General features: G+C 44.3%; 1 protein-coding gene across 2 annotated transcripts in view; it reads right to left on the bottom strand.

The window, feature by feature from the left end:
* Nucleotides 1-19,619, bottom strand: part of pogzb (pogo transposable element derived with ZNF domain b) — a 138,454-nt gene extending 118,835 nt beyond the window's left edge. For both annotated transcript variants that reach the window (XM_083645397.1, XM_083645398.1), the window contains exons 1-6: nucleotides 19,546-19,619; nucleotides 12,013-12,082; nucleotides 2,139-2,294; nucleotides 1,797-1,916; nucleotides 1,331-1,517; nucleotides 214-374 (exon numbers count right to left, since the gene is read on the bottom strand). In XM_083645397.1, coding sequence (XP_083501523.1) covers nucleotides 214-374; nucleotides 1,331-1,517; nucleotides 1,797-1,916; nucleotides 2,139-2,294; nucleotides 12,013-12,070 — 682 coding nt within the window. In that variant the 5' untranslated portion in view covers nucleotides 12,071-12,082; nucleotides 19,546-19,619. The remainder of the gene's footprint in view (nucleotides 1-213; nucleotides 375-1,330; nucleotides 1,518-1,796; nucleotides 1,917-2,138; nucleotides 2,295-12,012; nucleotides 12,083-19,545) is intronic.
* Nucleotides 19,620-19,927: the final 308 nt, after the last annotated feature.

The following is a 19,927-nucleotide window of genomic DNA, read 5'->3' as shown; positions in this document are numbered from 1 at the left end:
CCGTGGCGAGACCTCCGTGGCGCAGATACGCAAAGTGACTGGAAGTTGGGGTGTCTCGCTCTGATAGTGACCATCTCTGGTGTCGTGTTGGAACGTGTTGCGGTGTGTTGGAACGTGTTTGAACATTTTGGAAAGTGTTGGAATGTGTTGGAGACTGTTGGAACATGTTGGAGAGTGCTGAAGCGTGTCGGTCAGACAGCTCGGTGTTCTTACAGTTGGAGGGGGTGGGGCCGTGCACCTGCTCCTGGTGGCTGGTCAGCTGCTGTGGCGAGGAGAAATGACGGTAGCAGAACTTACAGCACCTCCTCTCGTCTCCTGCTCCTCCTCTGGCCTCACCCACAAACTCTGCATGCTGGTGCATGTGCTGCATAAACCTGTGCACCACACATAGACACACACACACACACACACACACACACACACACACACACACACACAGACACACACACACACACACACAAATAAAAACATGAATAATAATAAAAACTAGTTTTAACAAGTTTATATAGTAAACTTGTTAAACTAGGAACAGCAAGTGAGAAGAGCTAATTGTAAACTAGAACGACCACACGGCGGATATATGCCTCCGCCAACAAGTGAGCAGTCGACATCCATGTCTGTCCAGACTTTGACGTTTGAGCCAAATGTGGGGAAATTCCGTCAAGGTGTTACTGAGATATGGCGTTACCGAGCTTTAAAATGTCGTTCATGAGGTCAGTGACCTTGAGCTTTGACCACCAAAATGTAATCAGTTCATCCTTGAGTCTAAGTGGACCTTTGAGGCAAATAGATTAAATTCCGTCAAGGCGTTCTTGAGATATCACGTTAACGAGCTTGAAAATGGTATTTGTGAGGTCACAGTGACCTTAACCTTTGTCCACCAAAATCTAATTAGTTCATCCTTGAGTCCAAGTCGAGGGTTGAGCGAAATCTATCTATAATGCCAGCAGTGTCTCTCTCTGTCCTTCGCTTATCTTGAGAACCGTTGGTCCGATCGACTTCAAACTTGGGGAGTGTACTAAGGGGGACCTGACGGAGTGCAGTGCTCTGTTTTCGTGCAATTCGACCGGTCTAGTCAGTTAACAAGGACGCCAAATTGAAACTGCCTGCGCTTCCAGACGTGTCGCCTCACTTCCACGTCGGTTCCATTTCGAGTGTGTTTGCGCCGTTAGAAAAGAGGTGAAAACGGCAACAAGGCTAATATTGATTCATATCATTATGTCTCAGAGAAATCGCCACACAGCAACATGAGCTTCAGGTCGTTAGGTCTGTTGCTTATTGCAAGTTTAGACAGGCAGAGCAGTGTAACGCTCCCTGGTGGCAGCCCCACCTCAGGTTGTTGTCGGCGAGGTGGGAACAGATCTGACATTTGAAGGGTTTTGTGGCCGGCAGCATGGGGCCCGGTGCCATGGCGTTCATATCAGATGTCCCATAGTAAAAATCCTCCACGCTCATCACCACCTTGGGGGGGCCAGGGGTCACCGCAGAGGTCAGGGTGGACAGGGCGGAGCCAGGAGCTGATGGAAGACATCCAACATGTCAGCACCCAGTCATTAACACTGTATACAGTGGTAACCATGGTAACTGTCCTTCATGTATTTCTACAACAGTTTATTGGTCCTTTGATATTAAAGGAGAATTCCGGTTATTTTACACCCTGGACCTTATTTCCAACTGATTATCGTTTCTGCTGATGCTAATCAAACCAAAGTTAAGCTGGAAATAGGGTCCAGGATAGAAAATAACCGGAATTCTCCTTTAACCAGTAGCAGCTGAAGGAGGTGGAGCTGTTGTACCTTTAGTGTTGTAAGAGAAGGGAGGCGTGGCTCTGCTGATGCCATTGGCCGAGCCGGACGGAAGGGCAGGGACACCAGCCAGCTTCAAGGGGCTGGTGCCGCCCACCATCTGGAGGTTCACTGGAACATCAGAGCAATCAATCAGACAACTGACCAATCAGAATCAGTCGCTTCACCAATTACTACTGCTACTACTACAATACTACAAATACTACTACTTCAGCTACTGCTACTGCTGCTACTGTAACATGAAAAATTATCCAAACAGCACATTAAACCAATGTCCTAGTAAAGTCAGTGAGTCCTAGTGTCCCAGTAAAGCCAGTAAACAGTGGTTCTAACCAGTTTGCCCCCCTGGGCCTGGGGTGTTGGTTCTGATGGTGAAGGTGGCTGGTAGCTGCAGCGTGGTAAAGCCGGACCCGGGCGGGGCGGGGCGGAGCGTGGCCTGACCGGGGGCCACGCCCACACCGGGCCGCACCAGCTGACCCAGAGACTGGGCTGGAAGGAAACGACAGTGTCACATGGCATGGAACAGAACGGAACTGATCTATTGACCTTTTTCACAGCAGCCATTTTGTGTCTAAAAGGCAGGAAGTAACACAGGCACAAGCAGAACTTTGATGAAGTTTTCCAACTTCCAATCCATTTGGGTGTTCCTATGTATATATATATATATATCAGTGGCGGCTCCTGAGCTGGTCGCCAGCGGAAGAATTTTTTTTATTTATATATTTATAATTCCTAAATAATGATTTATTTCGTTGTTAGCAGAGCAATGGTGTAAAGGTTAAATGGTCACGTCATGTGGTCTTGAAAATGTTCTCGCATTTGTCTGGTCTTGGTTTTGGCCTCGGTCTCCCCCACCCTCGGTCTTGGTCTTGGTCTTGTCTCAGTCTCGTTCTTGGTCTTGTCTCAGTCTCGCCTCCCCTCGGTCTTGGTCTTGGTCTTGTCTCAGTCTCGCCTCCCCTCGGTCTTGGTCTTGGTCTTGTCTCGGTCTCGGGTTAGGTGGTCTCGACTCCAACACTAGTATATACTAGGGGTGTGCCACCTTAGGCACCTCCCGATTCGATTCGATTACGATTAAGGGTGCTACGATTCGATTATTAAATGATTATTACGATTAATCACGATTTTCGATGCATCTTTTTCACCAAACAGGATTTTTTTAAGCAAGGTATATTTGTCAGTATCCATTAATTAAAGTAAACAAACAAATGTACCTCCATTATCTTCAGTTGCGACTGAAGTCCACGCATCACATGTTACAGCCACCCTGCATGCTTTCTTCAGTGATTCCAGTTTCCAGTACTTTGGTTTTGGTCTCGTTTTACAGTTAACACGTTCACTGCCGTCGACGAGTTAACTCGTCAAACAGAAACCAACCGTTGACTGCCGTCGACGAGTTAACTCGTCAAAAAAACAAAAAAAAAATTGACGGTGGGACGTGGATCAAACCTTTTACATCTCCTATAAAAATATTGGAGCTATTGAATGTGTATAACCTATTTTACCGACCCATTAAGTGGCGACAGTGCTCTCCAGATTAGAGAAAGTCGAGTAAAAACAGCAGGAAAAAGCGTGAGGAAACCATTCTCATGAGAATGGTTTGGCGAAAACGCTTTCGCGCTGGGAGCTGGCGCACAACGGTGGGGGATTCCAAGAATAGACTCTGGGTGCAACACAGTTTGAAACACGCAGCAGAAAGCCCAGAATCGCACGCAGCTTCATCCCAGCTCACAACCGAAACCCCAAAAACGAGCGAGCCCGATCCAGACTTGCCCGACGAGCGGCCGCCAGGCAGCACAGACAGGCAGCAGAGACTCGCCTGTGACACACGCTGCAGAGCCACCAGAGACACACCCACGGAGGGAGGAGTTTGCGGGGTGCTGTGGGGGTGCTGTTATATTGGAGGAAATTGCTGTTCAGAACTATTGTTTAGATGTCTGATGTCTCACTGATGCCAAAAATAAATGGTTAAAGTGACTGTTCTGCCTGTTCTATCGAATTTCACAAAAATGCATTTATCTCAGCTTTCCTTCTCAGACGCTGAAACCATGCTGTATTCAACTGCTAATGCCTACATAACAGAACATGATAAAAACTAACTCTTTTAGACAGAGAAAGCACACATTCTATTACCGTAGTTCTTTTGAGATATTTTGTGTTCACAAAGTCCTAGCAGAAAATAATCCTCGGCTCTTGAAAGATGAGCCAGAATCCTCAAAAAACCCCATTGGCAGAAGCTACCTACTGTATTGGATAAACTGTTGGCAGTGAATGTGTTAAGGAACTGCTTTCCGGGCGAAATACCGTATTTTTTGCAAATAAAGCAACAAAAAAAATTGCAAAAAAAAAAAAAAAAAACGATAATCGAACATTGTGAATCGATTTTAATCGTCACGTGACTCATCGCGATGCATATAAAAAAGGATTAATCGGCACACCCCTAGTATATACTGTGTATATAATCATGTATGCATAATATGATATCGGCAGCTCCTGAGCTAGTCGCCAGCGGAAAAAATTTTGGCGTTTTTTTTCTTTTCTTTTGCAGTTTTAAGACAGATTTAGAGGAATATCTCAGTTTAATTTAGCATTAGGATTAGACTGTTGTGATGTCATTATTCAGTTTTAACTGTAGCGAAGCTTGTGGGCTTGCCTCGTGAAGTGTGCTGGATCGTAGATGAGGGCTCACGGGGCGTGGTCGATCAGAACCACAGAGATGTCGGTCCTCGGACGCGGTTGAAGGAATACCGCTCGTGACCTGGCTGGTTGTAAGGCAGTCGGTCACCAGGGCCTGGCTGGTTGTAAGACAGCCAGGATTCAGCTCGGGTTCGGATTTGGTCGTGATAAGGGTAGACATTATGAAGTAGAATAGAGAGAAGTAGGAATACAGCGTCACAGAACACCTTGTTATATATGTTATGTCTGACATCGCCGATTACCTCACAGGTGAACTCTATGCTATGACATCATCGGTGACCCCGTAAAGTCCCGCCTGCCATCACAGTCAGCCTAGACCGCCTGACATCGCCGATGACCTCACAGGTGAACTCTGACGTCATCATTGATGATGTCACGGCGGTGTCATCGTCATTACGTCGTTGGCGCGCCGGCTCGTGGGCATCGACTGCCCCAAGGACAGGCCTGACGGTGGGCCATTATGGACCCTTTTCTACATTAACCATCAATAATTGTTCCTTTTCTCATTATTTCATTTCTCAGAGTAAATACTGTATATTTATTTCGAGATTTTTGTCAATTATTTGTGCTGTTATGGTTATAATTATCTTAGTTACTCACTTCTACACTATCTTAGATTGTGTTACTTATGGATGGAATTATAGTGAAATTATTAATTAATTAATTATAGTGATAGATTATCCCCCCTTTTTGCTGGGGTTCTTAACTCATTGAGTGCCAGCCACTTTTGGAGAACGGACGCTCCCAGTGCCAGAGTTTCAGAGCGTTTTCAGTGATTTCTCGAGGCCCACAGAATATTGTGTGATATTACTATGTAAACACCGAACACGCACAAAGAACGATGAGACTCTCTTCTATCATCTGCAAAAAAAAGTTTATTGATACCATTTTCCGTTCTTTAGTTATGAGCCGGAGAAGATAGGTTGTTTTGAGCAAAAAGACACGTTTCAAATTAGAAGCTGAGTTATTCCGCCTTTTGTGAAATAAAGCATTTCAAGCACATTCACTGAGTCTGAAGCTAATATTTTCTGATGTAGTGACGTGGTGTAGTTGTGTGGTGCCCTGCGTGCCCCACCCCCCTCTCCCCCCCTCAGCTGCAAACTCCTCCCCACACTAACACACAGCCTAACACGCACCCAGTCTATTTTCGGAGCGCTCCGTTTTTGTGCGCCGGCTCCCAGCGCGACACGGAAATGCCAAACCGGACTGCAGGGAAAGGTTTGGCCCTTCGGCGTCGGGTGCTGCCTTTCTGGCGGCTAATCGTGTGGAGAAACTATGCAGACAGACAGACAGAGGCAGAGGGGCTCAGTTGTGGGCGCGGATTGACTGCTGTTCGCAGCCAACGTCAGCTGCAGACAGAGCTATCTATATGGCTCTGGCTGCAGCATGAGCGGTTTCTCTTTCATCACGGGGCTTTTTCCTGCTGTTTTCTGGACCTTTCTCTAATCTGGAGAGCACTGTCGCCACCTAATGAGTCCGTAAAATAGGTTATACACCTTCAATAGCTACAATATTTGTACAGGAGATGCCTGAGGCTTTGATCCACGTCCCACCGTCAAAAAACGCAATTGACGAACATACTCGTCCTTGGCACTCAATGAGTTAAAGTGTCATCTGGTGCATTTTAGGCCCAGGAGAAACAGAGTTGATCTGGGAATAATTTCTGGTTGAGCAATGCAATGCAATGCACCTCAAAATAAAATAAGCCATTTACAGTTAGTTTGTCAGTAAAAGGTTTGATGAATAAATAAATGAAAACCACTCCACTACTGTACTGGTGACAGTAGCTGTCGTATAGACTCCACTTTAATACCAACATAGTAGTTTAGTTACATTCAATTGCATGGAGGGGAAAGTTACGACAAATTCATCCGCTTTGAAGCGTTATTTACCCCCCTTCCCAACATGCTAGGTTGACATGCTTGGTCCCAATCGATTGCTTATTTCTTCTACTTTCATATGGTATGACCATCACTCTAGCTTTAAAAATGAGCTCGCCGTCAGCCGTAGATGTACCAGCCAAATTCAGTTTAAAAATGTGGGAGTTTAAGGTCGCCGTTTTGATTTGCATTTTGACAGGCTATGTAGCATGAAACATATTAATACGAAAAAAATAGCGCTGCTTGGTGGACCATTTGCACGCCGAATTTACTAGAAGGCCCGGATAACTATCCCAATGTTTGCGGAGACTGAAATCTGCGGGCGGCCGCGGTATGTGGCCGCCCGCAGATCTAAACTCGTGTTGGCTCACTAATATAATGTAACGACTGCCTGGCTTGTGAGCTAACTTACTGCTTGATCAAATAAAAATAAAAATAAGAAGGGGAATATAATATGCTGTTACTGTCGTGTAACTATATCTATTACTGTCAGGTCATCACAGCAAAGTGGAATTTTGATGTCATCATCATTCACTTCCTATAGTGGAGCTGGATTCAGCGTTGAGAGTTTGACTCATTCATCATTGGACAATACAATGTCAATCTTACTGATCTATCCAATCAACAACCAATTTGGTTGAATAAATTAATTGATTGGTATTGATTGGTAAGGGCGGTTTAGGCTTCAGCTAAATATGATTGTTTGAAAAACACATAATTTCACTGTTCCCTGTGAATTCCTAGTGTTTTTCAACCAATCATATATTTGCATTAGATAAATTACCAAAGAAATAAACGCCCTCAGGGGTAATGTTTTTGTATTGTACCGCTGAGGGCCGGGTCAGACTCCTGTCTGCATAGCGCTCTCCTTTCCATCAGTGCCCTACAGGTGTCACTGTTGTTGAAGCATTTTAAGAATATAATGAATGAAAAAAGGAGCATCCGCACATCAGAAAAAACACATTTGATTGATATTTTATTAAAAAAATATATTATAATAAAAAATCCTCATTCTCTTCTAAAAAAGTGGAGGACCATCCTCCTCTCCCTCACTAGAAAAACCTCCTGTGATATATATATATATATATATATATATATATATATATATATCCTACACTGAGTCGTTATATTGTATGACTATTTATATTGTATTACTATTTTTAATACTTATTACTTAGCTTATTTCACAGTATTATTAAAGCGCAAACCAGGGTTCCAGACTAACTTTTCTACTGTTCCATACTGTAGCTGGGTATGCAGTCAACTCTTTATGCATATACAGGGCTCCAGACTAAGTTAACATGTTATGCTCCTAAGTTGAAAAAGTTAGGAGCACATGAAGAATTTTAAGGGCACAATAAAATAGTACAGAACGATATAGCACGTAGCCTATTCGATACAATTTGATTAATCTCTGGTACATTACAATTTAGTTTAATTCAATTAAAGTACAGTATTCTCATGATGCACAATGAATTTCTTGCCAGAATGACTCAATGCTGCTCACTGGCTATTGTTGCAAATTAAATTATCATTAACCATTTATTTAGTCATCTGTTGTTTGCAGAACATTATGTAATGCTGATGTGGTGGGAAATGTCCTTGAATTGACAGGTCGTGATTCTAAACGTTCATGTTACTGATTGTGACATACAGTGTACTAAATGCTTTAAAAGTGAAAATCACTGAGGAGATCCTGGGTGTTGGGTATCCACACAGCTAACGTTGCTCTGCTGCTCTGTTTAAGTTGAAACCATATAGCCAAACCCAAACCTGCTCTTAGATGGTTTAACATTAGCTAACAGACAGCATAGCCAGATTGTCAACACATTTTAGCGATCTTGAATTCCATGTTGGTTAAGGTAACAGAATCTGCTTGATAGTCTTAGTTAGCGGGATGCTAGCTAACGCTAACATTACACGTTAACTCATTCCTGGCCATATACGTCTTTAACGTCTTATCAGGAGTTTGCCTCCCAGCCAAATACGTGTTTGACGTGTTTTTGTTTTTATTCGTGCTTAGAGTAGTTCAAAGACTTCCCCAGCCTGTGACATGGTATCAGGTCCCTGGCCTCAAAGGCAAGCCGACAACACGTGATCAAACAACTACCGCAGCTGTTGTTTTGAAATGGGGGAGGAGGAAATAACAGAAAACGGAGAAATGCTGCTTTGTTGCAGAGTAGGAGAAACGCCATTGAAACGCCCCTCGGCGCGCTGCCCGAGCTGGTCGCCTTGCTGCAGGGCAGCGAACGCTGGATGAGTTGTTCGCGGTAGTCAAACCCGTGACCAACATGATCGATCCGGTTCCAGCGCCTGGTCCCAAACCCAAGCCAGACCCCGTTCCTGTGTCCCAGCCCGAACGAGACGAGACGGAGTCACAACTTTCTGAGGAGGAGGAGAACGAGGACAACACAGCAACAGACAGGATTTCCCAGGAGGAGCCATTTTCCAGAGCGCATTTGCGCCGTGCAAAGACCCGCCGGGATTACATTGAAAGTGACTATAGGCTCTTTCAAACACAGATCACGCAAAATTGTAGTTCGGGAAGCCCGTAAAGCTTGGCAGCCTCGCCACAGAAATTGCTTTCACACAGAGCCAAGCAGCACAGCCACTTTCCCGTGCTGTGGTGTACTTTGACTCTCAGCCATCACAAAGCTCCCAGTCATCTGAAGAGGAGATGGTCACACCGTCGCCAATTGTCCATGTCGAGGGCGAGGAAGACTGGACTCCAATGCGACAGGACCCTGATGATCTCGCGGTAAGGAGTAATTTTGTTGTTGATATATATGCATATTGTACAGACAGTACCAGTACCAGTACCAGCTTCACGCACAAAGTCCCAGTGATGATGTCATCACACTGACACAAAGTCCCAGTAATGATGTCATCTGTGTGTGTGTGTGTGTGTGTGTGTGTGTGTGTGTGTGTGTGTGTGTGTGTGTGTGTGTGTGTGTGTGTGTGTGTGTGAGACTACACTGTCTCTCTGCATTCTATGATCGTATAGTTTACTGAGACACTAGTACACTACACTGTCTCTGTACTAAATGTGATTAAATAGTTTACTGAGGATATGTTGCTTTTATTTCAGATGAGGAGCCGATTGTTGCACAACCCAGTGAGCCCACATCTCAGAATGAGGTCAGGACGGCCGAATCCCTGCCCATCTTTCGCCGAAGATTGAAAACTCCTTTTCTTTTCTTTTTTCAACTTTTTACTTTAGTTTTCAGTGAGTCCACCTTTGGAAAAAAAAACTCACCTTTTCAAGCTCCACTTGAGTCCCTCCTGAACTAACCCTTGTGATGTAGCATCTTCCCCCCCCTTCTCCACCCCAAACCCCCTCCCCCCATCTAGCATCTTCCCCCCCTTCTTCACCCCCCCCCCCCCCCCTCCACAGTTGATTCCACTAATGTTGACAGAATGTGACATTGTAAGTCGCTTTGGATAAAAGTGTCTGCTAAATGACGAAATGTAATGTAATGTAAAGAGACACACATGGGCCCCGTGCACACACACACATTCACACTCACACTGAGTAAACTGTATTGTAAAAAAAGCACTTCATGTATATATATATATATATATATATATATATATATATATATATATATATATATTTTTTTTTTGTCATTTGTGTCATAACGAATAGTATTTACATGTCTGATGTCAATACAGTTCAAAATAAAAGAATTGAGAGCGAGTTCTGCCTGAGATTGTGTCCTTTACAAAAATGCCTTTTTCTCCAATTTCTCTTCTCAGAGAGACCTTTTTGGTGAAAACAGGGTGTATATAAATGGCAGAGTACAGAACATGCTAAAAGCTCACTTTTTTTTTCTGGTGAACCCAGAGACGTACATCTTCATTTTGAGGTATTGCAAATCACTTTGGTGCTAATAGATAATTTACTGTGGGTCTTGAAAGATGACCAACAATTATGAAAATCTTTGGCCTGAGCTAAATATTGGCAGTCCTAAACTGGCCATGAATGAGTTAAAGGAGAATTTCGGTTTTTTACACCACGGTCCTCATTTCCAGCTTAAAATATGATGTTTTACTCACCGAAATATGTTTGGCTTCATTCGGATGCCCACGGAAGATTTTGAGCTTGTAGTATCATCCTCAAACAGGCTATAACGAGAGCATACGGGGCAAGCTGCTTACGCTCTGTAAATGTCACTTTTTCGGTCACATCGCGGTTCGTTATGGTTGTAAATATAATTATGAGAACATGAAATCGATATCTAACTAAACCATCCTCTGCTGGGAGTCCCGACAGCCCACTCCGTTTGCTGTCCGGGTGTCCATCACATAACATCTCCTGCTGCTGTTGTTGTCGATATGTGGCATGATTCCACACGAGCGGTAATGGAATTGAAACGTCCATAATCTTTACATCAGATATCTATAATAATGCCAAGCTAAAAGCTAAGCTAACAACAACACAACAGAGAGCGAGTCAACTCTGATCTGCCCCGGATGGGCTTACAGTGCTTATGTACTTCTTCTGTGGTTTCTCTTTTGCTACTGTAACCAAACAGAAGCGCTTCTCACTGCATCTTCCCAAGCACATCCGGGGCACCCGGACAGCAAATATAGCGGGCTGTCGGCACTCGGGAGCAGAGGACGGTTAGTTAGATATCTATTTAATGTTCTCATAATTATATTTACAACCATAACGAACCGCGATGTGACCGAAAAAGTGACATTTACAGAGCGTAAGCACCTTGCCCCGTATGCTCCCAATATAGCCTGTTTGAGGATACTACTCCGAGCTCAAAATCTTCCGTGGGCATCTGAATGAAGCCAAACGTATTTGGGTGAGTAAAACATCATATTTTAAGCTGGAAATGAGGACCGTGGTGTAAAAAACGGAAATTCTCCTTTAACTAACATTAGGATGTCATTGTCATACCATCCAGCTAGCATTAGCCAGAACTACTGTCTGCTGCAGCTGTAGCCTTGTCTCCTGCATACAAAACCATTGTCTGACACATTTTAATTCCATCTGTTTTGGAGTCTGGTCCGTCTGGTCATCCCAGCGAGCTAAACCAGCTAACGAAGCAGACACTCCTGTGTTAGTTAGGGATAATAACAATACGACTTCCAGTCGGATATTTTCAAACTGAAACGATTCTGCGCAAGTATAAAGCACACAGTAGCCATTGCAAACATTTTCTTTTGGTATTTCCCTGCCTTTCTGCGTGCATGATGCAGGGGGGAGAGATTGACAGCGCGCTGTGGTTAGATTAGATTAGATTATTTAATGACCACACAGCCAGGCTGGTGGAATTTGTTTGGCACACACAGTGATGCGTGATCAGCGTGAATCTGTTTTTCACAACTCAAAAGTCAGCGCCCGGCCCCTCCCCACCCCCACCCCAATTTCAAAAACTCAGCGGATCTACACGAATCACACAAATGACCTATTTTGGATTTCGCCGAAAGGTGACAAGTTTGCACCCCTGATTATATCTTATATTTTATATATATAGTATACAGTATATTGATGTCATTTGAGGTATATTAATGTAATTTGAAGTTTTTCATGTAAATGTACAATATGTCAGGTGTGGACCCCAGGAAGATTAACTGATTGCCATGGCATGAACTAATAGGGAGGGAACGTGGAAGCTTACGCTGGATGAGGGTGAGTGGCTGGACGGTCTGGCCGGGCTGCAGGTTCAACATCATCATCGTCTGGAAACCCTGAGAACCATGACATCACACAATAGGACATTACACCACAGAACCAGGCACTGGATAGAGTACTGAACATCTATACTCAATAAAAGTATGAAATTACTAAGGTGGCCGTGAAGTGCAAGCAGGGCCCGAAATTAGAGCCCGCCACCCGCCAATGGCGGGCAGATTTTAAGTTTGGCGTCTGTCCGCCACGTGGCGGGTCCCAAAATAGTCGTCATGTAATATTAAAAGTGTGTGTAGCCGGCTAACATGAGTGCTTCCTGAGGCTGTTCCATTCTGGCTCTCCCGTATAGGCTATCAAACGTGACTCTGGAATGAAATGCAGTCGTCAATTTAGCGGAGGTAAATTGACAGGCTACGTTGGGCGAATCAATCAATGAATTAATCGCTCGCACTTGTTACCGACACTCGTATGATTAAGGATGGGTACCGAGACCCGGTACCAAACGGGCCCCGGGGCCGGATTTCGAGATACCGGAGGATCAATAAGCTTTCACGTTAACGGTTCTCTTATCGGTACTGGAGAAATTAAGAAAATAGATTTGCTATTTATTTGCTACATAAACGTTGTTTTGCCCAATGTATCGCACCAACTCCATAAGACATGCCTGTGATGTGATTTTTGCAATTTCCGAACAAGAAATGAGATCCAGATCCTCTTTTCCGCGTTGCTTTCTCTGTCTCTCATCAGACGAGAGAGGCAGCTGCCAGCGAGGCGCCGACACACTGACTGAGGAGGGGGCGGTGCTGGCAGCACACACACATGCACACACTGAAGGGAAGGCAGCTGAGCCGAGGAGAACAGAGACCGCAACACGGAAAGAACGGAGAGATCAAAAGTCTGGTTGTACTTCACTCGAGTTGATGCTGACAATTCATGTTGTCATAAGTGCGATAAATCATTCACTAGCAACGGTGGAAACACGAGCAATTTGTCTAAACACTAAAGTGCATCAAATAGGTACAAACGGAGAAATGCACAGTTTTCGACAAGCTAGCTCACACGACTTCATCTGTCAATAATGACCCGGTTGTGGTTACCCATGATAAACGGACCCACCTCGTCATCAGGTAGGACTAAGTGAACATGGATGATTAAGACGAAAGTAGTAAACATTATCCAGCTGTTTGGGTGTGTTAATCATCAAAAACCCAGTCTGAAATAAATCAACAGAGCATCGTCTCTCAGTTGTCCTAAAGAAATGTTATTTCCAGAGCAGGGGGGATATTTAGTGATTTGGGGGCAAGTGCAGCAGACAGATACTGTCGTGCTTTATTTATGCTTTCCCTAGCTGAATGTTGGTATTGGTTGCTATTTAAATTAATAATAAAAACGCACCCATTAAGATTTTGCAACTTTTTTTTCTTTCTCCCCTTAACACGTTCACTGCCATTGGCGAGTCAACTCGTCAAGCAGAAACCAACGGTTGACTGCCAATGGCGAGTCAACTCGTCAAAAAAAAAAAAAAAAAAATTGACGGTGGGACGTTGATCTAACCCTTTTACATCTCCTATAAAAATATGAGAGCCACCGAACGTGTACAACCCATTCCACCGACCCACTAAGTGGCGACAGTGCTCTCCAGACTAGAAAAAGCCGAGCCAAAACTGCAGGGGAACGCGCGAGGAAACCATTCTCATACTGTAAAATGGATTGGCGAAAATGCTTTCGCTTTCGCGCTGGGAGCTGGCGGTGGGGGATTGCAAATTTGCATAATAGATTATGGGTGCAACACACTTTGAAACACCGGCAGAAAGCCCACAATCGCACGCAGCTTCATTCCAGCTGAGCTCACAACCGAAACGAACGAGCCCCATGCAGACTCGCCCAAAGAGCGGCCGCCAGCTAGCCTGGGTAAGCCGCCAGCAGCCAGGCAGCACAGACAGGCCTAGCCTCGCTTGTACCGCTGCAGCCACAGAGGGAGGAGAACACACACGGAGGGAGGAGTTTGAAGGAGAGGGGGGTTTCCTGCTGCTATGGAGGAAATTACTGTTCAAAACTATTGTTTAGATGTCTGACGTCTTACGCCAAAAATAAATGGTTAAAGTGACTGTTCTATCAAATTTCACAAAAAGCCATTTATCTCAGCTTAAATTTTCAGACGCTGAAACCATGCTGTATTCAACTGCTAATACCTACATAACTACTAACTCTACAAACTAACTCTTTTAGACAGAGAAAGCACACATTCTATTAGTTCTTTTGAGATATTTTGTGTTCACAAAATCCTAACAGAAAATAATCCTCGGCTCTTGAAAGATGAGCCAGAATCCTAAAAAAAAAACCTTGGCAGAAGCTACCTACAGTATTGAAAAAACGGCTAGCAGTGAATGTGTTAAAAATAACGAAAAGAACCGACAACAACCAGCCCCATTTTTTACAACAATTTAAGCTCAAGATTGACTTGACATGTATTGATAAGATTGACTTGACATGTATTGATTAATTAATCATCAATCAATATATTCAAATAATTTGCTTCAAATTTTACTCTGGCCTCTTATTTAAGTGTTTATTCTTCAACGTAATACCTTATCTACTTGAAATGTACTGGAAAAAAATGTATATATATGGATATACAGTATGTGACACAAAAATGCGTTTTCTTTTTGGCCGGTAAGAAATATGCTTGGCGGGTAGATTTTTTCCATCTACCCGCCACTGGCCGGTGGGTCAAAAAGTTAATTTCGGGCCCTGAGTGCAAGTGATGACAAATAGGAAAACACAACAAATAAAATAAAATAAAAAACACAACAAATACGAAAACACTTTCAAAGGTTGAGCTGGGGTAGCTTCTCCAGTAGAAGTTAAGGTCCTTACACATCAGGAGCGTTTTTTCCGTGCGATTAATTCGCACGTCAATAATATTTTCCGAACCTATATCAGTCAATGCAACCGTGCATATCAACGGCGAAGTTTCGCTGAGCGTTATTGCGGCGTTTATTTTTTCGAACCGCGGTCGATTTTTCAGAAATTCGCTTCCGACGTGTACACATCTGTTGCTGTGATTGACAGGTGGGTCAAAACTCGCATCGCAATTTCGTGCCGTATATTCGCATCGCTCTTGATGTGTAAGGACCTTTACTGTCATGTTTTCTGCTTTGTGGTTGTGATTTACAATTTGTTGTGTTTTCTCTATTGTAAATTTGATTTGCAATTTGTTTTCCTTATGTCGTGATTTGCACTTCACGGCCAGCGTAGCTTACTCCAATAAAAAACTACTCAAGTAAAAGTGAAAAAGTACCTGGTTAATAAATTACTCAAGAGACAAGTGACTCTAAATCTTAACTCATTGAGTGCCAATGACAACAATCGTCGTCAATTCAAATACTAACGTAGAGTGCCAATGACGACGATTGTCGTCAATTGCGTTTTTTGACGGTGGGACGTGGATCAAAGCCTGATCCATCTCCTGTGAAAGTATGGTGGATGTTGAATGTGTAAAAGCTATTTTACGGACCCATTAGGTGGCGACAGTGCTCTCCAGATTAGAGAAAGCCGAGGAAAAAACAGAGAAGAAGTCATGGGGAAACGGAAATCGCATCGGTATGCATTGATATGCATGAAGCATAACGTTAGCTGTGCCTGTGAACAGCAGCCAATCTGCTGCCACAATTGAGCCCCTCCGTCTCCGCTGCGATAGCCCATGCGCATGATTAGTTGTGGAGTTGTTATTATTCTCAACTGGAAGCGATGGGAGCCGGTGACAAATACACGCGGAACGCTGTAAAAAAGCTGGATGTAGCGCACTTTTCAGTGCAGAGCAAACGCAGCAGAGAGCCACCAGAGACACTCCCACGGAGGTGGGGTTTGCAGTTGAGCGGGGTGGGGCATGCAGGGCAGCATACGACACCGACCCAGACAGACCCAGACAGCAGGACAGGATTGGCAAACACAAGCTAGAATATCTGATGCCCACCAGCAGTAAATCAAGACCAGCAAGAAGCTGCAACCAGCAGCGCACGCAGGGGCCAGCGCTGCTGGTTGCAGCTAAAAAATATTATTTTGTCAAACAAAATTCCTTTGTTTTCACTGTTTTATTGAAGGAAATTATTTTTGAGGTGTCACTACATCAGAAAATATTAGCTTCAGAGTCAGTCATGTGCTTGAAATGCTTCATTTCACAAAAGGCTGATTATCTCAGCTTCTAATTTGAAACGTCTGTTTTTGGTTAAATCAACCTATCTTCTCTGGCTCATAACTAAAGAACGGAAAATGATATCAATAAACTTTTTTTTGCTGATGATAGAAGAGAGTCTCATCGTTCTTTGGGCGTGTTCGGTGTTTACATAGTAATATCACACAACATTCTGTGGGCCTCGAGAAATCACTGAAAACGCTCTGAAACTCTGGCACTGGGAGCATCCGTTTTCCAAAAGTGGCTGGCACTCAATGAGTTAATATTTGTAGGGTGTGTGGGCCAGTGCAAAATACTGTACTGAAAAAACAGCACTTGTTGATAAAACATTAATGAAGTAGAGCAGGTAGGCTAATCAATACAGGGCCTAGAATTCACTTGGCAAACACGGGGGGAATTCCCCCCTTAGGTTGTTCAGATAGGGGGGATTTATAGATTTTGGGGGGATTTATAGATTTTTTCAGCTGATACTATAGACAAGTTTCCCCGCGCTGGCCTAGGGCGGTGCCATAGCAGCCTTATATGTCCCCGGCTTCCGGTTAAGTCCACATTGCGTCCACAGCAGCCTAAGTGATGTTGCCAATAAGCTACGACTTAAATAGAGACTTATTACATCATATTTTTTCCGCCCCCTGTATGTTGAGTGTTGGTGAAAAAGAAAAATATAGCAGATGCTTTCTTTACTGTAGAGCGCCGTTTAAAAGCCTCACAACAAGCAGCATCAGTCCCGCCAGCGCTGGACCCGCTGTGAGGAAACACAGAGGAAGAAACCGAAATGTCAAAACAGACATCCCTTGCTAGGCCAGTCCTTTTTTTAATCGAGATCATGCAACAAGTAGCCTACTTCAGCCGAGGCCAGCAAGACGGCAGGAAAGAAACAGAAGCGTGCCTGCCGCCGTCAAAAGCAAAAGAGACCCGACGTTGGCTGTCAATTTAGCGGAGGTAAAAAGCCTTTTTCCCTAGTCGGGCGAATCAATCAATCAATCAATGGCTCGCGCTTGTTGCCCGACGCTCGTATGATGAGGAGATTAATCAAAATGCTTACCACAAATAAAGCCACATGGGAGCCGAGAACGAGTGCAGGAGAGCTGCCGCAGGTGCCAGGTGTGGAGTGGGAGAGATTAAGGTGCGTAGTTGTGCGCTGTCTGCACTGACACTGTCACACGTATTACTTTTAGCTAACGCTACGTTGTTTTTTCATCAAGGCAATGTCCAGAAGATATGGGTTCATGAGTGTCTGCAAATGCAGATAGGCTACAGCATGCATGCATGTTGTCTGTTTCAATAACGAAAGCGTCCTTACCGAGAACGACGTGCCGACCAATTAAATATTCTTGCTGCGAAATCGGCCTCTTAATGATAATGACTTAATGACTGGAATAATAGCCGTAATATTCATTCACAACGGGAGATAGCCTGACTGTGGGTAATTTGATGAAATACATAGCGTTACAACATACCCAACCTACTTTGTTGCTGTGGAGATATTGGTATGCTTCAGAGCTTTTGAGATTGTTCCTCGCATTGCCGTCCACCGCCATTGATTCCTCAAAATACGCTATAATCCTGCCTGTAGTTACGTTCGGCCATTTACACATATTATCTTCCCATGTGTCCACTGTCAACAGGTGTGGGATAGACACTCTTTCGTTAGACAGGAGACTCGGAGAATGATCCAAGTTTGCATTTTTTCGGCGGTCGCTACGGCTACTACGCTAGTACGTTACTTCTCTGTATTCCGGAAGAGACAGACATATCGCGGCCGAGTCCGGAAGCAAACCGGAAGTGCCCAGGAAACATTTTTGGCACATTGCCACCCCTCGTTGTCGAATGGACTCTGTTAAAACGGCATGTTTTTTGAAGTCTCCAGATTTGTCGCTAACGTGATGCAGCCAATTCTATTGTGTGAGGCAGCCATTTGAGGCAGGCAGTGTTGTGTGACTGTGCATCCACACTGCGGAGTGGATAGGAGCTGACTGACTGATAGGCTATCAAACTTTTGTGGGGAGAAATACATTTAAAACTAGTCAGATATGACTTGAATGCCACTTGTAAAATAAATCACCCACAGTGATTGACGACGGTGCGACCACTATTTTGACTGCCTCATTTTTGGCACAATGCCACCCCTCGTTGTCGGAATGGACTGTTAAAACGGCATGTTTTAACAGTTTGGTTACAAGTTTGGTTTGGTTACAAGTTCGCTAAAGCTATTTCCTATCACATTTCTTGTTTTCGATACATGCTACCGCGCCGCCGCCCCCCCCCCCCCCCCCCCCCCGCCCCGCCCCGCCCACTGGCAGAAAAAACGGCTCATATCCAGTTGTTTCTTAACAAAGACCCCTCATGTTTAGAAAGGCAAAACCTGAAAATATCCTGCTCTCTCTAGCCTGACATGATCCAGATTTCATGTTTAAAAGGCACTCAAGTTACTGCATGCTGCAGATCTCTCTCTGGGTCTGATACACTACGTTACTGCATGCTGCAGATCTCTCTCTGGGTCTGATACACTACGTTACTGCATGCTGCAGATCTCTCTCTGGGTCTGATACACTATGTTACTGCATGCTGCAGATCTCTCTCTGGGTCTGATACACTATGTTACTGCATGCTGCAGATCTCTCTCTGGGTCTGATACACTACGTTACTGCATGCTGCAGATCTCTCTCTGGGTCTGATACACTACGTTACTGCATGCTGCAGATCTCTCTCTGGGTCTGATACACTACGTTACTGCATGCTGCAGATCTCTCTCTTGGTCTGATACACTACGTTACTGCATGCTGCAGATCTCTCTCTGGGTCTGATACACTACATTACTGCATGCTGCAGATCTCTCTCTTGGTCTGATACACTACGTTACTGCATGCTGCAGATCTCTCTCTGGGTCTGATACACTACGTTACTGCATGCTGCAGATCTTTCTCTGGGTCTGATACACTACATTACTGCATGCTAGGCATGAGTCGGTTTGAAAATTTTGAAACCGGTTTGATGTTCCCTAAAAAAGGTATCAAACCGGTATATAGAATTTTACAATTTTTTTTTTTTTTTTTAAGTGTAGCCCATAAATGACTGTAATGCGACTGCAGTCCAGTTGGTGGCGATAATGCACCTCTGAAGCTGGTATGCCAACCAGCACTAAAGGGCTCCTTATACTCGAGCTAGGCTCCGCGAGGCGGAGCTCCGCGAGTCACGTGCGGACCTCGCGCTGGGGCAGATGCTTTTATACTCAGCAAGTGATCAGCATGTTACATTGTACAATGGTAATAGTGAGAAAAGCCTGTGAAAAGTCGCAATGAAACGCTATCATGTTGTATTACTTACAAAAAATCAGAACAGTCGACTCACTGCGGGTTAAAATGGACTTTTCGAAGGGAGCCGATATTCTTCCAGTTTATCTCTGTTCTGTATCTTTCGGATCACACACACACAAAAACATTACACGTGCATTTACTTTATTTAATTGCCATTATTGCGAAGGTTGTACCCGGAAGTTTCCGTTTTATACTGCCTGACTTGACGCTACTTGGAATTTGCGGTTCTGCACGTGAATCTTCACAAACGCTGTGTAAAAGGCCTGAACACAACCAGATCCAGATACCCTACCTAGCGATGTCCAATACTGGGAAGCAGGACGACCCTCGCATCCAAAATGCTCTATTTTAAATGTGTGTGCTGTGCGAAGCTATGCAGAAATGAAATAATC

This window comes from Poromitra crassiceps, assembly GCF_964638095.1.
Source record: "Poromitra crassiceps genome assembly, chromosome: 1".
NCBI classification, from domain to species: Eukaryota; Metazoa; Chordata; class Actinopteri; order Beryciformes; family Melamphaidae; genus Poromitra; species Poromitra crassiceps.
Note: the sequence above shows the minus strand (reverse complement) of the source record. Positions and strands in the feature narration are given on the sequence as shown.